The 26,871-nt window shown below is 38.4% G+C and overlaps 1 protein-coding gene across 1 annotated transcript in view; it reads right to left on the bottom strand.

Moving 5' to 3' along the window:
- Positions 1 to 26,871, bottom strand: part of LOC122972953 (cadherin-7-like) — a 112,655-nt gene that overhangs the window by 56,285 nt on the left and 29,499 nt on the right. The window contains exons 3-4 of the mRNA XM_044340385.1: positions 12,461 to 12,755; positions 1,665 to 1,784 (exon numbers count right to left, since the gene is read on the bottom strand). Of these exons, the coding sequence (XP_044196320.1) occupies positions 1,665 to 1,784; positions 12,461 to 12,755 (415 nt within the window). The remainder of the gene's footprint in view (positions 1 to 1,664; positions 1,785 to 12,460; positions 12,756 to 26,871) is intronic.

The raw sequence follows: 26,871 nt of genomic DNA, 5'->3' as shown, positions 1-26,871 counted from the left end.
GGTCTCCAGAAAGTGAAAAACAACACAGAAATTCTGTGATAGTGGTGCAGGCTTCACAGATAAGTGTGCTGAAATTTTGATGCTCACAACATCTTTCCCTCCTCAGACACAACATCCATAATGCCAAAACAATATGCAGTCATCTACTTTCTTGTGATATAGTATATTCATTTTTGCTTGAATGTTCCATTTTCTTGCAGTGGTTATTGAATGTTTACAGTGAACCTTGCAGGTCATTGTGTTGTGTTTTTGTTGTCCTTCTTATTTCTGTTTCTGCCTGAGTATGAGACATAAACAACATAAATCCCTGCATTGCAGTGGCTGTCACTGGTTCATGAATTAGTACTACATTCGTAAAATGTGTGTATGTGTCTCGAAGTAGACGATGAAGCCTAATATTATGGGATGGCCCATATCTTCCTGTTTTCAACCAAGAGTGCTTTGCATGAAGTAGCCCAGCCTCGACAGGGCAATGGCTAATGAGCCAGCTATGAAGACGCAGCAAGGACTACCGCTGCACTTCTCAGGATAAAACGCTTGAAAAATCAACAATCTACCTCACATCTTATCTTGCAGCTTATTTTGGCCATTTTCTCAGGCTTTTTCTCACAGTTTTCCAATTTAATTGCTGTTATCTTTACTGTACCGAGTGACAATACTTGATATAATTTAGTTGTCAGCTGCAATCTTTGCAACTCAGAGCTTCAACTTGTTGATGGCACAATAAAAGTGCCAGTGGTCACCATCAAGGCACTGGAGGCTTAAGTATAAACAATACAGTATGAGCAATGCCTAAAGTGACACAATGGAAGAAAAAATAACACATTCCTCCTCTTAAAAATGAAAAGTTGAATTATTAAACAATAAAACACACCCTTGCCGTTCCTGTTTTACTGCTACAGCCTTACTTGGTCGGGAATGACCAGTGACTTATGGTGGCTAATGTTAGGAAACTTGATGCAGACATCGCGGTGTTACTGAGTCAGTTCACTGACTTTATGGCTCTTCTTGTGAACTATATTTTATCATGTCTCAGATCAATATTTTAATGGTTTCATCAGAAAGGTAGAACAGGAACTAAATACAGTGTACAGAGACATGTTTGTTGTTTACTGTTACATAGCCCTGAAAAATGTTGGTTTTAAATCTCAAGTTTATCTGTATAATATTGAATATTCGTGACTAAATGAGCAACAATCAAAGTTAAAGTTAGAAAAAAAATCTTTAGTTATTATTTATGAAATTTAAAGCTCCAAATCTCATTGTGGGTGTGGTTTGATCACATTTGATTGACAGTGGCCTGCTAATATAAGGTAACAATCCAAAAACTGTCAGTACATTTTGATTGAAATATTGCTAAATTCTGATTGGTCCACGGAAGTACTTAACATCTCCTTTTACAACTGAGCCCTGTCAACTTCAAACCAGTGAGCACAGACAAAAACACAAATACAGAAGTCTCTCATGTGAAATACTGTAACGGAAATTTAAAAATTTCTATCGCATTAAGTACATTTTGCATAAAATTGTGTGCTCTTATTCATATTAAGAAGCCTATTGGAAAAATGAATGTAATGTATGTTTTCAGGGCCTTTAAAATGTCACACTGAAGCCATATCTGTGATTTAAATCCACCACTTACATCTGACAAAAGTTGCACCTACCTGTCTTGGGCTCCACTGAGAAGTACGGCTGTCCATGGATGATGCTGTAGACTACTCTGGCACTGTTCCCATATGTGGGGTCATCTGCATCTGTGGCTGCCACTTGCACTACCATGGTTCCTGTGGGCAGACAGCCCTTCATTAGTTTCCAAGACAACATCTAGAAACTAAGTCAAACAGAGCTAAATGTGGAAATAGTCATCATATCAACAGAGCGTGTGACCAATTCTACTTGAAAGGGAGAAAAAAAGGAAGAAAGCAGTGAAAATGTAACTTCTGAGGCGGTAAATAATCTCATTAGTCATTTGTCATTCTTTGTTGGTACTGGTGTTTACTTTACTTTTGTATGGTGTTTTATTTTTATACACAATGACTGAGTTTAAAGCAGTATTTCACTGAAACCCTCAGCAGCACCAAAAGATCTGACATGTGCTATGTACTGGCTCTCAGCCTCAAGCGCTGCTGAACAAATAACACTTTCAGTTCTTGCCATCATTTGCAAGGATGGTGCAGCAGGATTAACGTGTAACTCCTTGCTTTTAGAGATCATTTTGTTGCCATTGTCTCCATTTCTCTCCCACAGATCCGTTTGCAGCATCTTTTCGGGTAACTTCAATCTGTTGATTCAAATTCAGCAGCCAAATGGGTTCTGCAACCCATCTGTGCATGTTAAAGAGGCACTTCACCCCCTCCAAAAAGATGTATCTCATATCATACTGATCCCAAAACTGAAAACTTTTTTTTGGTTTTAGAAAAGTCAAAGAGTTTGAATTCATCCTCCAGCAATGTCATAGGAGGACACGGTATATGTGTTGTACTAATGAGGGCTCGATAAAACTAGAGAAAAAAGAATTTTATGGCAAAAAGTTTCAGAAAAAGACTTTTGCTCCCTATTTTTGAAATTCTTATTTCATTTTCCAGTTTAACTCTGTGTTAGCATGCACAGACATTAACCCATCCATCTCTGTTTTCAGTTTCACTGAGAAGATGTACTGATCTGCAGAAGGCAAACTGTGACCATGAAAATGAAATGACGACTGAAGGCTAGAGGCAGGATTGTAGTCTTGTAGCACAAGCATCTTAAGTGTTATTTGCTTAGGATGTTCTGTCACATTCTTTTGCTACTACACAGTGAAAGACCATAATGAAGTATAACAGTTGGATGGATGAATTATAATGCTGTTAGCACAGCGATACAATGTCAATATACCCCAATGAAACAAGAATACCTTAAAATACCATAAATTAATCTGTAATTTACCCCGGGCAAATTGGTATCTGGAAAGCAGCTTTCCAGTGCTCATGTCAACAAAAAAGCTTGCAGGCTAAGATGGCAGTTAAGCCATTAGTTGTACAATTAGCAAGCATGTACAAATTCATATGTTAGAATTAAATAATTACTAACACAACATCACTGGCTGTTAGATACTGAACCAAGACTGACTACAGTATAAAATTAATATTATATGTATGTTAAATTGCAATGCAATGAAGATATTTTAGTTATTATAAGCATGTATTTATATCACTTTAGTCTCAGGGAAAAACTGACATGCAGTGGGATACTGCAGATAAAGTTATAGAGTTCAAGATACCGTATATAAAGCCAGATTTTATTATAGCGCCCAGTGCTGTAATGTCTCAAAATCCTCAAACTTCTCTCCATCTTACAAGAAGGAAATGTGTTTTCAAACTCGACTGTGAACTCTCCTGACAACTGACAACTGTTGTCTCTGTGTGCAGTACAGTATTGTCCTCTCCCACTCTTCCTCAGAGGCAGAAAACAAGACATCAGACATGACTCCTTACGCATTTCTCTTTACATTTACCGACTGAACAAGGTTGATGTGACTTAAACTGACAGCCATGGCTCGGAAGGTAAGGCAGAAAAGCGTTTGAAGATTTCAGAGCGAAAACATAATCAGCGACAATCAGTGCCAATCAATTTCAATAGGTCATTCATTATGGTATAAATGAGCCTTGTTGCTTCAACTGGGCTCGTTTAACGGTTATAGGTTTTTTTTTTTTTTATTTCCAAGTGAGGAAATTTCAGGTCAAAGAATTGATATCCGTCTGATAACAGAAAGGAAAAGCCATTTAATAAATTGTGAAATTATAACAAACAACCATTATGGTTCAGGGTATTTTTTTGCTGATAGACTGTACGTCAATGTTGCCATTAAAGCTGACGCCTATAGTAGTCTCACATTTAGCAGTGGTGAAATCATCAACAACAGACATTGTTGAAATAACCTTGAACATGAAAATAAAACCCCCACCATTTTCCGAGCATGCTTTTTTCCAGTAGGTCAGATTAATAGCTGGTTTATGCTTGAATATTTCACTTTAATGGGTAGCTGCACATATCTGGCTAAGCTTGAGTCTATATTGTAGCATATGACAGAAGGTGCTGTCTTACAATTTGGTGATATTTTTACTTTGAAGCAAACATCCTAATAAAAATCTCACTGCATGAGATGTATTTTACAGGCTTTTACAGAATGAAGTGATCATGGAAATTGAAGATTAGAGTCTTCCATTCTGGTCATAAAGGAGAATTAACAGGCTCTGTCCCTGAACGTGAACAGTATAATAGAAAAAAAAAAAAAGCTTGGTGAAGCTGGAGAAGTTATCACCAGGCCAGTTGTAGAAGGACACCTAGATTATATCATCACCTCTTAGTCATGACAGGTTATATTACAGGTAGTTTAAAACACCAAGGTCAAAGGGTGGCTGTATGAAAGAGAACTCAGGCGACATCTAAATCTCTATTACAGGTTGATAGTTAAAATCACTTCACACAAGGCTCACTAGACAAGGTTGTAAATTAACATTCAATATGGACTCGGACAGCTTTTAAAAGTTTATTTTTTTAACTGTTTTCCACAGTTTGTTTGCCCTGTAAGTGCAGCAAACATCTCGCTTCTAACAACATTGTCGGTGTGAAAGGTAATACAAGCCACGCGAGCTGCCTGTCAAAAAAAAACACAAAAAAAAAAACGATGTACACCCTGAAATTTGAATAGATTCTTTCTGCTCCGCGAGGCTGTCATCTGCTACTCAATTTGCCCTGTCTGTGTCCCTTCAATATTTGTCCGTCTTCATTGACATGATGGATCAGATCTTCACATTTTTTATTTATTCACTGCAGCTGTGTACAAAACAGGTTTCCTAATGAATTCTGTATCTTGGATGAGCAACTGTCATCTGCTAGTAATGAAAATAAATGTGGCATACGTAATCTGAATGGGAGACAGGTATTCTTCAGCCACTTGCATATACAGGCTGCATCCAACTGTCAAGTACAATATGCATATCTGAGTACACACTCACAATGCAAATATGTTGTCTGTTTGTTTTGAGGAATGTGACCCAAAATGTGACACATAACTTTTATATTAATAGAAACTGCATATGTTTTCAAATGAAGGGACGTCGTCTGCATGGAGCAGTAATGTCTTATATTTTCCATGTTATAAGAGGAGAACAAATTTGAAATCAAATCCGTAACTTGAAAATTGAATTGCAAAGTACAAATATGTTAAAGGGGACATATCATGCTTTTTGTGATTTTCTCTTATTGCTGTAGAAATGCTGCCTGCAAGTCAAAACCCAGGGCTTCAGCCTGCTCTAAACAATTTGTTTGCAATGATGTTACCTCTACTTCCTCATCAAAATGACATCAGACTGTTCGTACATGCCCCATGGTTGTTCCACGGGTTGTTTGCATTGTCTACTCACATATTTCAGATCAGATTTGGGCTCAAACATGTACAGATGGATTTAAGAAGTTTCCAATTCGAGTAAAGAACAATAAAACATGAAAATCTGACTGCTATTGTTTGTTTATGAAGCCCCCAGGACTGCCGAGGGGCACCTTCCTGAAACTTACCAATCAGAACAGAGTGGGTTCAATGAGAGGGGGGCTTTAAAGAGACAGGAGCTAAAACTGCCTGTTTCAGACAGAGGCTGAACTGAGGGGCTGCATAAAGGGCCAGTATAAGATAAATAAGGAGTTTTTTTTAACTTTAAATCATGCAAAGATATTCCAGTAGAGCCCCAGAATATGAATATAGTCCTGGAAATGTGCATGATACGTCCCCTTTGAGAAAAATCAATATAAAAAAATTTGAACACGTTCCATTTAAGCCCAGTAATTTAGCAATGCCTTCATGAGTATTCAAAGCTGCCACCGTTGATTAAGTTGATTATATTCATGCACATTCACACCTGCTCCCCACTGTTTCGGATAAGCAGGGATCATTGCTCAGAGTTCAATTCACTTTTATTTGCAATTGCCAAGTGAAATTATATTACACTTTTAAAGAAAGTTACTAACTGCCTTTTGTTTTCTGTGAGCTTTAACATTTTTAACATTCATTTAAATCTATTTTTATACCTCACAATGCAAAATGGAATTAACATGATATCAAAGCACCAGAAAAAAAAAAAAAATAGATCTACTTTCTCTCAATAGAAGATCCCTTTTCCCTGAACAAGAACACCTTTTTCATTTCTAGAATTAAATGACTATCCCATCCTTGATCTCTGCTCTTATGAATTAGACAGGAACAATGACAGCTGGATATAGGACTGGTGAGTAGTAAATTCAAGAGCTGTGGCCTTGGGTTGACATTACATTCTCTATGCTTGTAATGAGCCCTCAAACTGCTCCTTTGGCCCTTTGCTGTGCAGCAGGAGAGAGCCAAGGCTCACGATTGTCACACCTCCAACTGTCCTCAAGCTCTCTTGTCTTTTATTTGACATCCCCGCCGTGATTAAGACAAAAGCCTTCAGAGATCCTCGGGCCATAAGGTCTGCATGTGTATGGACGAGCACTGCCTCTAATTACTTTAATTAATTAAATTCATGATTTCCTCTAAATTGAACCCATTCATCAGCAGTGCAGAGCTGTGACCATTAATGATTTAAAGACATCTATAAAGGAATTATTGAGGACAAGAGGTTCTTGGCCCTTCCCTGTTCTTTACTGCATTGATAATTGCTTTGAGCAGATATTTACAAAGAGTGGCAATGCATTATTCTCCTGTTGTTCTCCCAACTTGTGATGGAGACCTTCACAGGAGCTGGCGGAGTAAATAAAGTGGCAAGGGTGACCCTGCGTCTCGACGCTCGTGGTGTGAATGCATCCCCCTCTGTGGTTGATGTACCAAGTTGCTGCCTTATCTTGGGTTGGACACGAGACTCCAAGCCCTTGTACTCTAATCCTCTGGTTCCTTAAGCCTGAGCTCTGTACCCCCCGTTGACAGTCGGCTGTGTAATCCTTCAGAGATCTCCATGCCTGTGTTGTAAGCAAAGCGCTGCTTCCCTTGGAACGGCTCCGACTGCCACTGTATGCCTGGTGATATTTTCATTTTGACTTTGAAGGTACCAAAAAAAAGCCATAACACCATTGTTTTCACTAATTTAAATCTGTATGGTACCATGCATGTTTGAGATGCTGAGGCAAAGAATTAGCTTTTCAGCTTTTTGTTTATATGGGAGTACAATGTGCTTACATTTACTGTGTTGGTAAAACCCTGAAACTTGTCTATTGTGTTTCACTCTCACCGCTCATAGTGTTGTTTCAAGCATCAGCAGACAGCTAGTTTAAACGAAAAGCCTGCAAAAACCCACAGTACACTATCTTACCACCATCAAACAGCAGAAAGTTAGCGACTAGTATTTAGAAGCTAAAGACATATTTTCTCAGGAGTTTGTGGGGCCAAAGTGAGAGTGAATATTGGACTTACATTTGCCAGGTAGCCAGAAACATGACACCAAATGAATTCTAATATTGCTCTGTATGTGTGAATTGATTGCTAACTAAAGTATAAGCTAAAAGGTGATGATATGTCAGTTTTCACAGCTTGTTTCCACGGACCGCAACACCCCGTTTTAGCTTTAACATGCCCCCTTCACATATTCTAAAATGCATTCAAATCCAGAGCACACTCCCCCACCTCCCCCATGACACTGACAGCTCTGACTCTAAGTTACTCTGGCATCCCTTTATCTTACCCCCCGCCTACACTGGACATGTTTCGGCCAAGTTTTTTAGTCATCCAATTCAGTTTTAATTAATAGACCAGTAGCATAACCGCTTGTGTTTCACTCATGCAACGTAACTTCTTTCGGGAGTTATTATGTAACTACATTTCCATGAACTCTGGGTGATGCCAAAAAATGCTATTTATGTATGCGTTGTCTTAATAAGAGGGCTTTGCAGGTCTGAGTGAATGTGACAGTGTGCTACAGAATTAATCAGTCTCCTTTTGAAAAAGACAAAGACCTGCCGTTGCAATGAACACAACTGAGACCAGATTAAATTGATAGTATAATAAAACAAATTGAATTCACCAACTGAAAAAAAGTGGATTTAGTGTTAAGTTACTCTTTAAAGACATGCAGCCACTTGCTTAATAAAGCCTGTTTTACCTTCAGTTGTATATATAAACAGTTATTTTCATTGTGTAACAAATTTGATTGAAACTGAGTAACTAATTGATGACTAATTGATTGAACTATCATTTACATTGAAGACTGAAGTTCATGTTGTGTTTATATAGAGGGTCTGTATCAAACATCTAGAATTACTTTACTTACTCTTCTCTCAGAAAAGGTGTCATTTCATTTGACTGTGAGAGGTTATAACTTGTCAAGGTTTTATGAAATTCTAATCAATAACAGGAATACCCCAAGAGAAAATAATCTTCAGAAATCTCAAGGTTTAAAATGATAAAGTTAAGCTTTGTGTTTGTATTTTATAGCCAATGAAAAGACTAGATCGATTTTTCTTCTTTTTTGTTCTTTTTGTTTTAGTCCACTGACACCCGAGTTAATTTCTGTCTCCATTCCATCAGTCACAGCTCACTTGTGATTAGACCACAGCTCCCAGCACGCCTTGGAGCGCCTTGGGAAGCCCTAGGAGGAGCTGGAGGAAGTTAAGGATGTCTGTACTGCTCTGCTTACTGTGTTTCCACTATGAAGTGGCAAGATAATAGATGAATAGAAATGTATTTGTCTCGATTGGACATTTTTTCGGACACATTTTCAGCAGGCAGGTAAATATTGGCTAGTGTGAACTCTGAGCCCAATTTGTGGGGGAAAAAAATGCCTATGGCCTTAAGCTTGATTCAGACCTTAAGTTTGCTTGAGTCAGTTTTTTTAAACATGCATCATTCATCAACATTTCTAAGCCTAGAGGTCTGTGCTGGCATATGTGAAGTGATAAATATGGAAATGAAGGTACATCAGACTTCACATTACAATATACTGAGTCTGGCTGACTTAAAAATACCATGAAATAGCATATTGAAAGCATATTATGTTCAGCACCACCCATTTCTTCTTGACCATATTTGAACAATTTTAGAAACATTAACAGTAAACTGAAAAACTCCTACTTTGGACCCACCCTTATCAATATGGATGGTGCTCTCTCGCTCCAGCCTTGTTCCTCATAACACCTGCTAAGTTGGACAGCCTCAGGATGTTGTTGTCATTTGCATTTACTCGCATTTTGAGCATGACCCATTCAAAACCTCGGAGCAGTTAAAGATGTGTCTGATATGATGTCTTCCTCCAGGTGTGTATTTAAAACAGACAGAAAAATATATATATTTGCAGTAATAAATACTAATATAATTGATGGGAAATGAACACTGAGTCCATAGGACAACTATAGGTTATATAATGTTTTTAGCCAGTCAGTCAGTCTGTCTGTTGGTTGGTCACCACTTTGCTCCAGAATGAAATATCTCAACAACTATGGTATGGATTGCAATGGATTGAAATGTTGTAGAGACATTCATGGTCTCCAGAGGATGAATCCTGCATTATGGTGATCCCCTGACTTTTCATCCAGTGCCACCATGAGCTTGACATTTTCATTTTTTAGTGAAATCTTGTAATAATCATTAGATGCATTGAATTAGATACGGACAGTCATGGTCCCCAGAGGATGAATCATAATGATTTTGGTAACTCCCTGACTTTTCCACCAGTGCCACTATGAGGTTCACATTTTTGATTTTTAGGGAAATGTCTTGACAGCTATGGGATGTGTTCCCATGGTATTTTGTACAGATATTAATGTTCCCCTCAGGATGATTCATCGTAATTTTAGCGATCATCTGACTTTTCATTGAGCGCCATCATCAAGTCAAAGTTTTAATTTGTCCAATACTTTGGTTTATGCCCAAATACCTTCAAAAGTATATACAGTTCCATCAGCCACAACCTTTGTACTACATTACTGCTAAACATCAATACGCTAGCACTGTCATTATGCGCATTAGCTTGCTGATGCTAGCACAGCTGTGGCCGTTTCCAAAGTAGCCCACACACGCTCCCTACCCACTTCCACTCCATTTGTGCGTTCACCATATTAAGTGCCATCCCAAACCAATAAGCAGGGAGTGGAAGTGGGTTATAAAACCCTCCAACAGCAAGCTTGCATCGATGCTGACTTCTTGAGTATGTGCAACACCTGTTGTGTTGGTCATGGAAGACGCTCCGTGCAAATATTAAGTTCGGTGTGAACACCTGTACAAACATTTACTCAAACTACCTACTACTACTACTGCTCAAACTAACATAGACATTTATTATTGCCATGCAGATGTTAAAAACTTAAAGGTTACATTGAATTTAGGATCAAATATACCGTTCTCTAGTCTAGAAAACGGTAGACATGTTCATTTGATTGTAAGATGTTGTATATTTACAGGGACTGTTGCTAAAAACAAGCAGCTTATAAACATAAAAATGCAAACCAAAGAGGCTTGAGAGTAATTTTAGTATTATAATAATAGTATTTATTTTTCTCCATGGGCTTCGGCCTACTGTTGAGTGAATGTAATGAGTCTGCCACCTCACTGCCCACACTGGGGGGGTGTTGAACTCTCTCTCTCTCTCTATATATATATATATATATATATGTCTCCAGAGACAAGGATGTTCACAACCTCTGGATGTTATATCCCAATCAGTGGCATGAGCTAACTATACTTCTGAACACAAATTATAAAGGAAAAGGTAAATACATTTATTGTTTCAGTAGAAAAACATTCATTACTGTTTGTACACAAATGTAATTAGCACACATACATACTATCAATGCACCACAGGCTTTCAGTAATACTTGCAGTGTTACTTTGCCATTGTATTGCCATTTACATTTACAATATAACCCAGGATATTTGATGTGAATAATGAAGCTAGAAGGAAAATGTTTTTGAACTGCAGCATAACAAGTGGTCTTTAAAAATTGATCTTTTCAATGGCATTTCTGAAAAATGGCTCATCTCCACTTGTACAAAAGCATCACTATGCAAGGAGTGTACTGATGTGGCCTATACCCAGGAAATGTATTTTTGTATTTTGGATTACAAAAAGATTTTTTAAAAAAACAAACAAAAAACAACGAAAAACATCTACACCTTCTGGAAAATATCCTTCTCTCATCTTGCAACAGTTGATGGATGATGGCAACCATTGCCGCTCCCAAATAAAAACTGAATGACTGTATATATTGACCGTATATAAATATTTATATACAGTCAAAGATCCTGACAGATGCTGATCGGAAACCACGACACCAAAAGTTACAACAGTTCCTGTTTCCGCCAGAGAGAGTGAAGTTCGCCCCAGAATTTGATGCTGAATTTATACCCAACACCTTAATGAAGGAAACATCATTCAGCTGTGAGTGTGACTACAAACAGAGTGCACCCCTAGACGAGGTGGGAGTGGCGAGGGTCAGTTTTGGAAAAGGTCCTTAGTCTTGTTAACTATGGGTAATTGGAACAGAACTATGTAGATAAGACATGTCTGATAGCTAAATGCAAATTCAAGTAATTTCATTTATTGTAAAGCATATTCTGTACATTTCAAATATTTCAAAAGATAAACTAGGTTTTTAATCATTTAAATTGAATTTATTTTAAATAACTTATTGTCTACAACCCCCCTAATGTTTTATAACTTAAATATATTTCTGATTTTCATCCACAATATACAGAGCTTGCAGGTTATCTGGGCAATTATCTGCTTGTTGTTCTCAGAATGAAAAGAAAACAGAAAGAGGCTGCTTTCACTGCTGCACAGCAAAGTTTTCCTAAGATTTGAGACTTCTACTTTTAAATCATGGCTAAAAACCTATCTGTTCATCGTTGCTTGTAATTAGATTTAGGGCTGCTTCAAATACTCACTGATTTCTTTCATTTCATCTTTTACAGTTTTTTGACTCTTTGTTTTTCCTTTTGCTGTTTGATTCTGCTGTTTCAATCTCAATGTCTTTTGTGGAGTACTTTCAATTAATAAATGAGCTACATAAAAAAAATTGCTTTGCCTTGTCTAAAGTTCCAAGGGCATATTGGCAGTTCAGTACATCATCATGCTCTCTAAAACCGAATTGAAGGCGTTTAAAAGCTCAAAGACCTCAAAAGGAAAAAGGTCCATGACCCTATATTTTTGTCAGCATATTAGTGAAAAGGACACAGATGCCAGGGTTTCCGATAAACCTGCATGCTCTGGCTAAAGGATGCCCAAATTCAAATACTTTAACCTGGACCTCAATTGATGTGGTCCCCATGTACTAGAACTTCACCCTCTTCAACAAATTGGGCCTGATGTGATTAGCACATAAATAATATTGCAAACTTCCAGATTCCCCCCCATGACCTAAAGACTGAGAGAGATGGAGGCAAATTCAGTGAAGTGTAAAATGATTAAATGCAGATGTTGGAGTGAGCGCAAGTAAAAGAGAAAGTGAGAGCAGGGGGGAAGCTTACCTAAGGGTGACATCTCTGGTACACCTGCCAAGTATGGTCCATCAAGAAACTTGGGCTCATTATCGTTGATGTCCTGGACTTTGACCACAAACTCAGACCTGGGCTCTACGGGTAAATTGGTAAGTCGGTCTACAGCTTGAGCTTGAAGTGTATAGTAGGCCTGTGCTTCCCGATCAAGGCGCTTCGTGGCGTGGATGTCTCCTGTGTTCTCATCAATGGTGAAAATGGAGGTGGCGCCCTCCCCTGATAACACATACTTCACCTTGCCATCTCCTTTGTCCACATCTGAGTGTAGCTGTTAGAAGAAAAGAGAACATTCAGTGTAAAGGTGGTCATACAAGAAAGTAAATAATCTCTTGGCACAAAAATAACCATAATGTTTGTCAGACTTAATAAAGAATGACTCAGGGGCTTTACTCTTATCCCTTACACACCACTCATATTCTGATCCTTCTTTATATGGAGCGGGTAATTTTTGACTTGGCTCAAGTATTCCTTTATAATTAGTTCCTATACCAAATTTTGAACCAAAAATGTATATTGCATCCATAGATATCTTATCAGTCATTAATAAATGGGTGATTTATCCTTCATTGCTGTCTCAGAGAGCAGAGAGAGTGTTTTCTTTACACCTCTTTATACTGCCCACAAACTACATGCCCTTCTTTTTCTGTCAATTGTACACAATCAACTCTGCATTGAGTGTATTAGTCAGAAAACAAAACAACAAATTGGTTTGCAAATTTCAAACAAATAAAACTGCAAAAAACATAACTTTTGCAGTCCCTTTTTGTTGTACAGAAGTTGCATTTTCCTCTCTTTTATCCCCTTGTGGCAATAAACTGTAGGACTGCAGACTGATCAAGACGAAGAAGATTCAGACTACTGTACTGCTGTGGCTGCTGTGGCTGCTGTGGCTGGTGTGTGGGGAAGGTGGTGTTGCAGGAAAACCTGCTGTCAGTCATCAGTGACCGTTAACGGTCAGTCATCAGTGACCGTTAACGGTGACTGACGGTCAATCAGCCTGTGGAGGAGGCGGAGATGAGCCACTGCTCTCCATGCTGTCTGAGACACTAAATGCGAGTTAGCTCCGCTGGACAGCTTTGACTCTCTGCGTTGGTGCTTACATATGTGCGCCAGCCACCAGAGAGCACTCTGTAATCCTATTGGTCAACATCAAGGAACACATTGTAGGAGATGTCAAACTAGGCAGGAAAATAGAAACAATTCTGACATGCTAGACTTTTGGGGGTGTTGTGGGGCGTCCCAGACACCACATCGCTGCTCTTCAATTATGTCACGCTACAGGGCCCGTTCATCATTCCCGCCGTTCATAATTGTATAGAAACCAGGTTGAATTTGTGTAGTCTGAACCTGGCATTAGGGTTTTTTCTTACTGCTTTCAAATGTCAAAATGGGTCAATTTAACCCAAACAGTATTTAAAGGTTAATGGATTGTCCCACTGGCAATTATTAAGTATTGATTGCACAAGTGAGTTTGATACATTGCATTATCCATTCTAAATTGATTAAACTTGGTAGTTTTAGTACATATAATGTCACTAACTTTACTTAATACATTTTATAAATATCAAACATTAAATACTATTAAAAATGTAAAAGTTGTACACAATAGTCAGTGTGTACACCATGTGAAATTCACTGTCATACCATTGCAAGCAAACACAGATCCAAATCAGATCAAAGGATCAAAACATGCACCATTTATGCATGAATGAATAATGTTACAAAAACCCATCACAATTTGCATTTTGCTACAAATAATGCAATGAACTCAAATGAAATGGTGCCACTTATTGTAATGCCACTTTGACTTGCTAACTAATGTAATGGTTGTTACAAATGGTCAAATTACAAATTTCCAATTAAAACTTCCAGCAAAAACAAACTCATGCCTAACAAAATGTAAAAAGTAAAAGTAAACCGATGATGATTCACCAAATAGATCTATATAATTTACTTGTTTTCTGTAATTAGGAATGTCAAGATGAAAACATGTGTCTTCTACATTTAAAGATTAAATGCAAAGCTTTCAAAATGTGGAAAAAAACAGGCTGGCATTGGATTTTTAAAGCTTCACTAGGAAAGCTTTTATGTGAGAATACCTCTGCGTCAGTTGTGACCCCATACTGTATATTCGGCCTCTTTTTCAAGTGATAGAGTGTAGATACTTCTTTGGCTATATGTAGTAAAGAATCCAATATTCAAACCACCACTTAGCAGTGAGTGAGTCCTTCGTTGAGTGAAAGCTGGACTCAATGTCCCATGCTGTGCTTCTTTTCATCCATTTTCTGCCCTTTAGAATAAAGTGAGCACATAAATGGTTTGGTACATGTGAATGCTCTCTATGCACTTTCTTGATGGCATACGGCATTACATGACATCTGGATATTACAGCTCAAATATTTCCAATAGCTCCCTCTCATTGCCATTCAGAGCAGCAACCACCAAAAGTGTAGCTTTACGTTTATCCACTACTGATATCAAAAAAGGATTTTACAGGTTTTTGCCCTCCGAGGATTAACAGCGAGAGCTCACGTCATGTACCAAGAGCCACACTGTCAGATCAGTCCTTTTTGATGGCCATATATACCATTTCTCTCTAAAACTGGTGGAAGACCAAATGATGGTCAAGTTCAAATCTTCAAATGAAATCTTTTCAATCTCAAAAAAAGTGGGCTGCCACCATGAACAAAGGTTTTTGTTTCTTGTAGTAGCTAGAAAAGGAGGACTTGTTATAATGTCTTATATACAGGTATAAAGGTCGACAAATAAATCAGACAAACTACACTATTATCATAAACCTTTGTAGTCACCGCAACAACTCTCTGCTTATGACAGGGTTTTAATCACTGAAGAATAAGTCACGAGTTTAAAGATGACTTTAAGACCCCTACTCAAAGTAAATCTCCAAAAAATAATCCTTGAACAACTCTAAAGAAAGAACACTTGAAGCTTGTTGGAGCATCAAAAATGACCACGTCAAGTAACCAACCCTGAATAATCCTGTTTGAAGTCAGAGCTGTCTGATGGCCATCAACCCCTGCGATGTGCTGAACATCAGTGTGATCACAGAAACTGCCATATTTCTTAGGGAAAGGCTTAGACAGATAGAGAAGACTTAAAAATGTTTTGACCGTTTTCAACTGTCAGCATCGAGCAGAGTGCATATTTCTGTCTTTCCTTTATCACCTTGAACATGATAAAACACCTCAATTAACAGCAAAGCCTGCAGAGCAAGCTTTTAGTTGATTTTTAAGGGAATGCTTTTCCTTGTTCTCAATATTCGCTGTTAAAAGGGCACTTAAAGCTTCAATTGAACCTGTAATATCCACACTTCAATAGTGTTCTCAATTTACCAAGTGTTTTGAATCTTGCTGCCTCTAACACAATCAAATCAGGAAGGATCTGGCTGGTCTGTCTGCTAAAATAGCTCTTCCCAGCTAGTTTTGCGTTTTACTCTCAAGCCTATTGCACTGAGACAAAAGGTTTCTGTAGAGTATTAAGTAAACTCTGCCAATGATTAATCTTAACAACAAAACAATACTAGATCAAAACCTTGTATATGGCTGTACCGTATATGAAGAGCTAGAGGGCTTTCAATTTGATGACGGATACAGGAACGCATGGTGACCAAGCCCCCAGGAAGTGCACCGGGCTTTGACTGAAGCCAATTTGACATAGGACCTTTCTCAATACCATGTATGCCAAGTTCCGATTTGCATACTTGCTAGTTTGGACTTGGCACATTCGACTCAGGAGTACAAACTTCAGAGGACAGGAGGACGCAATTGGAACAGTAGTGTACCTGCTCACAGCAGGAGCTTCAACACAACTACCTGACTGTACTGTGACAAAACAAACACTTTTTTTCTCACAAAAAAACAACTTCATTGACAGAGAAGTGCAGTAAATTATGTTATTCAGTCTGTAATGTAGCTATAATAAAATCTATACTGTTGTGTAGCTTCATAAAACAAAACAAAATTGAATATAGACTGATCTGTTCATTTTAAAACATTTACATTTATTGAAAAGTGGTGATATCTGTACATATAGAGTCCCAGAGGCAGCGCTGTTGTTCTGTCCAGTAAAAACATGAAGCTTCACTTTACATTCAGATAAACTAATGTGGCAGCTACAATTGTAAAATTTCATCTGTGAGACAACGATCTTCCAGAAGAAATTATATCATATATCAAAATCCTGCAGAGACATTAGAGCCAGCAGTAAATCACCAAAGAGCTTCACAGATCAGTTCATCGGATCATGTTCTCTCCGAGATGACGACGAATGTTGACCGGACGATCATCTCAGGAGTATGGCGAGTGGATATAGCCAATTAAGGATTACCAGGAGATGGAGAAGGAGCAGTTTACCCTTCCGTCGCTGCCAAACTGTGTGGAGTTTTGAATGAGATTGATTAGGACTGCAGACGTTAAGGCGAGTGCATGGAAGGAATGCCTTCTGACGACGGTGTGACAGCAGCGTGCATCATAATTTGCTGTATAAAAATATGTCTACTAAGTCAGTCAGTCAGTGACAGACAGACATTCAGGTTTGTAGGGCTGGCGCCACTGTTGTGGTCCAAAAAAAACCCTACCTACTAGAATAATGTCCACAACCAAGGCTGACTAATCTAACTAAACTGTTACTATACAGTCAAAGTTGTACTGGGGAAATGACAGAATAATTAATGAAAGACATTAACCCTAACGCTAAACATCAAAAATGTAAGGGGTAAAACATAGAATAACCAGTTATATTAGGGTTAGGGGCTTTAGGGGTACTTTCTGGCCCTCTACTATGGCATCACACTTGATTTTGCTGACCCTCCTCCCTGTCATTTCAAACTCAGCTGCAAACCACCTCAAGGCATGCTGGATGCATCATAAAGCCAATAGTACTGTATCATCAGCAAAGAAAAAGTAATGCAATCCTGAAGTCACCAAACTGGACGTCCTATTCCTCGGCTGTGTCTTGAGATTTTGTCCCTGAAAATAACTAAATAACAAACAAAGCTGGTAAAAATGCATAATCTTCACTAAGAATGGTCCCAAATCACTGGTGGAAATGCAAACACAGCTCTCACATTTGACTTCAATGCCTCATACTCCTCTAACAACCCCACAAGAATTTCAGGGGGGATTTATATCAACATTATCCAAGTTCACAAAACACATGTAAACTGGATGTTTCAAGGAGGAGGATGTTTCAACTGCAAGGAGCTGATCAACTGTTTCAGGAGCAAGATGGAATCGGAGGCTCGTCAATCAGTAGGAATCTCCTTGTCAGCACCTTTATCAGACTGGTCTGTGCTTCCTCGAGGAGCCTGAGGCATTGTTCCTGAACTCCAAGTGACACTGAAGAGGCATACTACCATTGACAGCCAGAAAACAGCCAGAACCTTTTGCATCTCAAAGCAAATTTCCTCCACCCCCAGAACCCTGCAACTGTGACACTTTTTAACTACTTCAGTAACCTCCACCAGGGAGATGAGTAAGGCTTAGGGGGAGTCTTCCGATACGTCTTCCTCTTGGAGGCCATGCCAATTGGATTCAGGAGTTTATCATTGTGTTACTTGTACAGCACAATCCCTAGTTGAGGTCAGCAGCTAATTATTATGAAAACGGTCAAGGCAAAGGCCTGCCCTCTCCTTTCCTCTCTAGTGTCATCTGAATGTTTGCCAGAACCTCGTTGACGCTGTATGATTATTAATATACTTACTAAACCTGACCCAGTGCTTAAGAGCACAAAAAAGTACAGCTACTACTGAAATAGTTTACTGAGAAAATTAAATTTGAGCAACTTAATTGTTTTTTATCTTTTTGCTTTTTACTGAGTATGTGCCCATTGTGTACTATGCTATTCAATTAAGTTCTGGTCTCTGTAGGTGTTTTGTGTAGAGCAATGACAAAAACCTATTGTACACTATTTCTTTTTATATTACAACAGGATTATTGCTGAAACTCTTCTTTCAATTTATTTGTAAATGTCAACATCTCATTATGGCGTAAATAACAATGGTATTTCAGGTTCCAAGCCAGCACCGCGGGGGTGGAGAATGATTAGGTCAATATTATATTATATCGTGGCGCTGAAGGAGTACATGCTGAACAGAGGATACAACAACAAAGGTCTTTTATTAATGGAATCCATCAGCGAGTTGATGGATGCCACGTTAGGGGCATGATGATTGCATCGGTTGTGTCCTCAAGCCTCAGCATGCATATGCCGCCTCTCTTATGGAGCTGAGCATGTTTATTCACCATCTCCCGCTGTTAGGAGCAAACTTGTGGTAAATTGTCAGTCGTAGAGAAAGTCAACATTTAATCTTGAGGAAACCATCTATGGCCGTTTATTTCCGGTAAATGCCATGGACAAGAAGAACAAAGCTGACAGGCCACAAAGAATGCAAGCCAGGTCAGGGGTCAAGCACACTTAGTGGTCTTTTCAGTGAACTGTTTGACTTGCTCCATCTCCCACTCTGCCTGGCAGTAGAAGGACACACAATCGTATAGCAACTGGCTTCACATATTCCATCTTTAAATCTCATCAACACTGAGGACTACATAAAATATGCATAGCTTGGCAGGGCTTATTAAAAGTATACCCTGGTCAAATACTTTTTTCTCTCATTAATCTAACCCATTTTAAAACAGTCACTGCTCATTTTCAGGTGGTATTTGAAGTTTCAAGTCGTATTACTTTTACAGAGGACTATAGTTGCTTCACTTGCAAAAATGTAAATACTCCTCTATAATTCTTTTCTTTGCTTCCCTTGAGGTGAGTGTAACACAGCATGCCGCACGGCGCTGCACGGCGGTGTAGCTCAAAGGCACTCCCAGGGATTGTGAAGGAGGGGTGGGATCTGAACACGAACCCTTCTGAAATCAGTGCTGACACTTATCATCACTTTGTGTGCAGGCAGTTCTCCAGGGACCAGCCTGTTGGCTTTGTGTTTGCTTGTTTACCTTGTAGCGAGGGAGAAGGGTAGAAAGAATAAAAGAACCCATAACAACCAACTACTACATGCTTGTCCTATCAATGAAACACAATGTGTTCAAATTGTTCTAGCATTTGAATTTTCATTTTTGCCGTTCTGTGCTAGATGAAAACTCATGTTGGAAGGTGTGTAATTCTATTTTGTTACACCGATTTGGCTTGGCTCTATACAACACTGGAAGTAGAAAAAAATACAAGAGACCTCAAATAAGATAAAACAAAAAAAAAATAAGGCTTAAACCCAGACAAATGTTTCAAGCTTTGTATATGTGCCTCTCTTGAGGAGATTACAATTTCTTCTATTAAATGGACTGTGCACAATCCAAAATGGATACAAAAATCCATACCTACAGGCAACCTGTGAGCAATACTGAATCCAGTACACCACAACAGCCTCTGCCGCTGCTCAAGAGCCGTTAATCAACAATCGCCCTCGAGATATTTCACAGAGCAGTTAGAACGACGGGGCTTAACAGGGTCTCTATGAGCAAGGTAGTACAGTATGTATCACAAACAATCCAAAAATAAAACGTGAAACAGTGAGGAGTGTGCACTTCCACAACGTTTTCTGTCGAGAAATGTATGTCGCACAGGAAACCTGCACATAATCATCCCTACCTCAGTGTAAATTATATACACATATATATTTTATCAAGTACAAATCATACATTTGCAATGAATAAAGGATATTACTGGACACTCAGTGTCACATGTAAATCCAGCAGGGAGTTAAATAAAGCATACATGAAAGCTCAAGTAGAAAAAGGACACCATAAGGGGGAAGAAGGGTCATTCTGATACAAAAAAGGGCTAAAAATGCAGACGGGGGCTTCAGTGCAGCTGTCACTGACATCAGCTCCCGACATGCTTGGCTTTTCATCTGTTCACTTGGCCATGTTCTGGTGAGTAGCCATGGTGCTGTGCTCTGTGAGAGGCTCAGCGGTTCAGCCTCTTCTCTTTCATTTCAAGTTGGGAGGTGGGGAATTAGCGATCACCATGGAGAAACTGTTCGCTATCGCACAGTACAGTGTGCATGGGATCTGCACACATAGACTTATTCTGCTTAATTTTATTAATGCGTGTCTCATTGTTTTACTTTTGCTTGCTCCATTTTATTAGCTCTGTGAGTCTCACTTCTCCCTTTCCCTTATCTTTTATGTTTTTTATGTTGTTTATTTTTATGTTTTTGCCTCTTATGTCTATATATGTTGTAATGCTTTTGTATTTCATGTTCATTATCTTTTTTTCACAGATTATAAAACCCTTTGCAACTTTCCTTTTGAAAAATGATCATTGTCATATCCAACCAGTTATATAGACCTACAAGTATGCATATGAGCGTGCAAACCAATATAAAAGGGCTTCCTTTTGTGAATAGTGCCACAGGAAATTGAGTCCACTGAAATGAGGCAGATTGTAATATAAAGACATACAGTTTATAACAGCATAAACCTGTCTACAATTTGTAAGATATTACTGAAACACAGATATTTCCAGTAAAGTGCCCTATCTCAGCAACTAGTCTTGTGAGCAGCTGTATTGTTTCCTGACCATTTGCAGTTAATATTATTTATCTAATGTCTGTTTTACTACAATATCTATAAAACAGATATTTGCTTTGCCAGATGAAAACATCCTTGAGCAGACAGACATTTGGTGCTGATAGAGAGGACATTTTTCTTTCTATCTCTACTTACATATGTAACTTAAGTCTTTATCTCATTTGGAACACATTTTGGAGCCTCATGTTATTACTAGAGACAAGTCTGTTATTCTGAGCATTATTCTTACTTACGCTGGAGAGCAAATCAACAGATACTGTATTGTACTACTACAATTTTTGCAGTAACAGGTGTCAAGTTTAAAAAGGTTAAATCAACACATCCTCCTAATTAAACAACCAAATAGGTCAATTGTACTGTGCTCTCCAGAATGACCCATAGGAATGTTTTGTAATATGCTGCCTCTATCATCAGCTTTTCAAAATTGTTACATCATCATCACATCACTGTTACAAAATAATGATGTTTTATGATGTGACAGCGTGGCTATGGTCTGGTTAGGTTTAGACACAAAAAACACTTGGTTAGGGTTTGGAAAAGATCATGGTTTGGGTTAAAATGATCACTTGAAACGCGATGTGGGTTAAAGTTACTACTTCCTTAAAGTTAGGCAACCTTTGTCGTCATGGCATCAGTAAGCACCATGAAAATCATAGTTACGGTTTTTAAAAAACTGTCCCGACTTACTGTTGGAACCGTTACACTTGAGATAGAAACGGGAAGCAAACAGTGGTCTCCTGCAGTTACGTCCACTTTTTGCCATCTATCTATCTGGCCATCCACCCAACCCACCACCTCCAAATATATTATGTCACCTAATATTGACGTCATCTGAACTGCTTCACTTCTCTGGATCATAATTACTGTGGTCACTAGATGGCATCTGTCACTCAAACGTAACTATAGGTTGTTTTTGGCGACTGAATTCATGACCTATGCTGTTGTTTTTCTAGGGAGGACGGGCTGATTTAAATGTATGAATTCAACTATAGAAAGGACACATTTTTTCTGAAAAAAGTGTGCTCACTTATAGCGAAAATTGTTGACATAAACAAGGTAAAATGTCTTCAAATGTGCATGTAAAATGTATGGGAGTTGCAGTTTACGTTGAAGCACTTAGAGGTGGTGAAATGTCAGATGAAGATGACACACTGAAAGTGTTTGAAATGTCATTAGAAGTTTTAGTATTGAAAAGAGCTGAGATGTCAACTGAACTGTAAGCAATGAAAGCAGTCAAAATCAGTGTAAATGAAATTGCTGGGAGCATTTTTGGAAATGTTTGTCTCAAGTCTAAGCCCTGTAGTCAGCTGACATTTAATATATTGAAGCAGTTGAACTGTCAGTTTGGATAGTTGAAATGTGTACACTGTAAACTGTATTAGTGTCAGATGGTATGTAAGCAGTGACATCAGTTGAAATATCAATATTGTAGTTGATGTGTCAGTTTGAACAGAAAAAAAATCTGTTGAATTTTCATCAAAAGAGCAACACAATGTGTTTTTTTCTATTTATTAAACAAAAATAAGGAGAGATTCTATTTTCTTGCCTGAATGAGCTGATTTAAAATGAGCAAAAAAAGGCAGTTTAACAGGCTGTTAAGTCTATACAAATAAATATGTGTGATGGCTTGACAGCAGGGACAAAGCAAATGCAGATAGGTCTTTTTAGAGGATAAATGGGGAAATGCAGAGAGGCAGTTTTCAGCAGGGATAAGGCAGGGTTCACTGCTCGCTTTCTCTCTCTCTCTCTGACGTGGCGACTGTTCACATAATGAGCATCAGCTTTCAATCAAAGTTAGAAATTATTTACAGAATTCTGACTGCCATTGATACACTTTGTCTCCATCAGACAACGTTAGCTCATATCTGCACCTGCTGGCTGAGTCATAACACCAAAGAGATAATAGCCCCGTTTCAATATGGAGAAAAGGAATTTGGATTTCCATAGAAATAACAATTTTAGTCAAGATCTCTAATATGAAAACAAAATGCATACCAGCACACATTTTTTAATCCCAAGTTCTGACCGAGTCCCTTATTTAAATCTGACATTCATGTTTCTGTCAGTAAAATAGCATTAAAACGAAAACTAACATGGGTGTGAGCTACATTTATTCATACATTGGGCTGTGCTCAATGTAACCGTGAAATATAATGTGCTCATAGCCTGTGGTGCACAACAGGCTCTGTTTCAACAATCTGAAACAATTACATCTGACAGAAAACAATGGAGCAGCCTGTAAATTGTGTTGGTGAAAGTTACAGGGGCGGAAAACAGGCCGTTCCAAGTCCAAACCGCATCTCACTTTTTTAGAAGAAATAACTGACGGCAAAAACGATTCACGATTGGCAATGAATCTCCGCACAGACATTTTTACTTGCAGTGGAAGTCAGCAGATGTACAAAGGGCATTAAAAGTATCAGGTGTGGTGTCAGAAATTGAGAAACTCATTTTTCTGATGCTGAACAGAAGCAGCTGTATCAGCGCCAATGGCAATGTTACAGATAGAAAAGTATCACTGCACCTCTAAAAATACTACAAATACCATATGAACAGACAAATACATGTGCACACAAATGACAAACTGCACTTAGAAATAAAGTATCTATTTCATCAAGCTCAAGCTCCACTGACCAACATGAACTTTTAGATAAATTTCAAATGTAAGAAAATTTTTCATAATTTACTTTAGCACAATAAGACCGTGTTTGGAGTCGCTCTTGACACACACACACATGTTAATTAAAGACATGCAGGAGTGCTTCCCAGGCCTTTCAATCTGGTGCCCTGCCGCCTTTTCTGGTTTGCCAGCCTTGTCACCATGCCGATTTGTCATCCACATCAATGAAAGTAATCAAGCTAGCAATCAGGGCAAGCTTTCAATTTATTTTTTATTTTGTGTCTGTGTGTCTCTGTGTGAGCGTGTGGCATTCAGCTGCCCTCATCACAGAGATGCACATAAATGGAAGACAGGAATAGGCATTGCTTTCAAAGTATTATGAGGGAGGGAATCAAAGCTCTTTTGTCACAAAAAGGCTCCTTAGATGCTATCTTTGTGACGACTGCTTTTTTTTTTTGTTTTTTCATGTACAGGCTAGAACTGACAGCCTATTGATGGACAAATCTAAATGAAAAAGTGAACAGCGAGAAGGAAACTGTATTTACATATCAGGTGGTGTTAGTATAAGAAATCACTGCATGGTGATCCTACAATGACAGTTGTTATTCCTTTTTTCTGCAGGTTAAACTGAACCAAACAAACACAGTGGAAAAAAACATAGCACTTCACTTTTAGTAGTCTGTCGGCCCTGTCCAACCAATATAAAGTGCTGAAAACACAAACTGCATTTAAAATTCAATTTCAGAATTTGAATAACTATGTTTGCAAAGTTGGCTCCAATATGAGAGACATTTGTTTGGGTGCTGGGTGCTATGGGCTATGGGCGCACAAGTCACACAACGTCAAAACCACATACAAACCTGGTTAAGTGAGAAAAAAAGACCTAATTTTTACTGCTAGGGACAAAAGCAGGATATACAGTACAGTACAGTACAGAACAAGAGGCTACAGTGGGTTATAAATACTTGACATACCGTTCCGAACCTCTGGGCTCCAACTCTGGTTCATCCGGAGTTACAACCTTTTGAATTCACTGAAACACAGTGTTTTCTCCAAAGTTCACATGGCCATATGCCAAATAATATCTTTTTTTAAATAAATGTATCAACATTTGACACAGTCAGTTTGCACAGCCCTTGGTCTACTTACCTGCTTTTCAAATGTGCTATTATGATAATTTAATTGGTGTACTTTTGTTTCGCTGGAATTAGAATTTCATGTAAAATGAAGCAAAATAAAAGGTAAAATTGGACTGTTATGGAAGATTCAAAATTCAAAGGTTTTATTTGTCACACACTCATACAATATTTGCAGTGAAATGAAGGCTGTTATACTTCTAAAGCTGTGCTGCCAGTGAAGGTTAACAATTATACTTTTATACATGATGTCCAGTAGACAAGGTGAAATAGCAAAAGCAAAACATATACTGAACAAAATTTATATCAAAATCTGCATCTAAATACATTATGTAAACCTTGTGATCATCCTAATATTTTTGTTCATACAGAAGTTGTGTTTCTCATAGGTCGAAATAAGCCAAACGGCCAAAGTGCTATTGTAAGATGGTATAAAAAACATATAAACAAACCTTAAATTTAGATCAATTTAAGTTGTGCCTGTTTTTTTGCCTGCCTGTTGTCACAGCCTACATCTACCTAGATACTGAAAGCTTAGACCTAAGTGAATTGCTTTCAAGTGATTCTTCCCTGAGTCCAACTGAGTTCATGTTTAAAGAAACGCTGTGACTGCCTCATTTTCCCATAGAAAAACCTTTACCTAAATAGAATACAATTCTAGCTACTGCAGAGGCAGAAATACCATTGAAGATCAGGGACATTTGGAAAGAAATAAAACACTTTTACATGTGTGTATTGCCCTCTTTCCAGGTCAAAGTAATGAATGAAATGAAATTATTCATCAATGAAACTAGTGGTACTTTGTGGGTGTAATTTTTCACAATGCAGAATTAACCTTTTCAAGTCAAAGAAGTAGGCTTTTGTCACCCTGAGTAAGGTTAACCTCACCTTCTTCTGGCTCTCTGTAGAAAACCGTTCACAAAATCACATTTTCAATATAAAAACATGAGTGTCACAAAATGTTCAGTTGTCAAAGAATTACTGCGGCAGTGAACCGTGCTCCCAAGCGACTACTGCTAGTTTCTCTACCATTACTTTGTCTTTTTCATTCTTGATCTTACTGTATGCGTGACATCTATGTAAGTTGAAAACCCTAACACTTCTTCCTCGGCTCACAAAAACAGAAGTCCGCTTTGTGTGGTCTCCTCTGAAAAGTTAAAATGTCTGACAACTTTAGAAAGTGCTTCACTCTGCCAACAAAGATGACAATCCTTTCCAAAGTGGCTGCTTTCCATCTGTCTTGCAGCCGCTCCCAATTGTCTTTCCAATGAAAAAGGCCTTGGCAGTTTGTTAAAACACCTTAAAACTGCTTTTCTGGGGATAAAATGAGGAATGTATTTCTACAGCTCCATGTATTGGAATGCACCAAACCTTCTGTGTAAAAATGACATTAAAACGGCTGTAGTTATATTGTCCTTGTTATATATTTGTTTGATGCCTGGAAGTACTATTAAAAGATAACTGGATTTGCTTTATATGTCTTCCTAGCCATCTGAGAAGCTTTATTAGTACTGACTGATAATCATGGGGAGTTCTCAGATATTTAAACCTCTGCAGGTGGTTTGGGGTCGTTGAGAACCCATGTGAGGTTGCGTGGTACTCATAAGAGTCATCAGAGTCATGTTAATTAAACTGTGAAGTGGTGTGCAACTGCCTGGGAAGGGGTTGCCTAACAGCACTTCAAGTAGTTGATAATCACAGAACTCCTCTGCACAGGGATTATTGTTTCATCCAATACATTTTTATGAATGGTAATGTCGGTGAGTCACCACCACTTTCGTCCAGACTGAAATAACTCAACAGCTATTTAGGGGCTTGCTAGGAAATTTAGTACAAATAACCATGGTACACAGATGATGAATCCTAATGACTTTGGAGATGCCTTGACTTTTGCTCTAGTGCCAACTGCAGGTTAAACTTTCCTTTTATCCACTGAAATATCTCAACATCTACGAGATTTTTGTTTTGACATTAATGGTTCTAAGATGATGTATCCTAAGGACTGTGGTGATGCCCCAACTTTTTCTCTGGCACCACCATGAGGTTGACATTGACATCTGTGGTTCA

The sequence above is a fragment of the Thunnus albacares genome, chromosome 21 (assembly GCF_914725855.1).
Source record: "Thunnus albacares chromosome 21, fThuAlb1.1, whole genome shotgun sequence".
Lineage (NCBI taxonomy): Eukaryota > Metazoa > Chordata > Actinopteri > Scombriformes > Scombridae > Thunnus > Thunnus albacares.
Note: the sequence above shows the minus strand (reverse complement) of the source record. Positions and strands in the feature narration are given on the sequence as shown.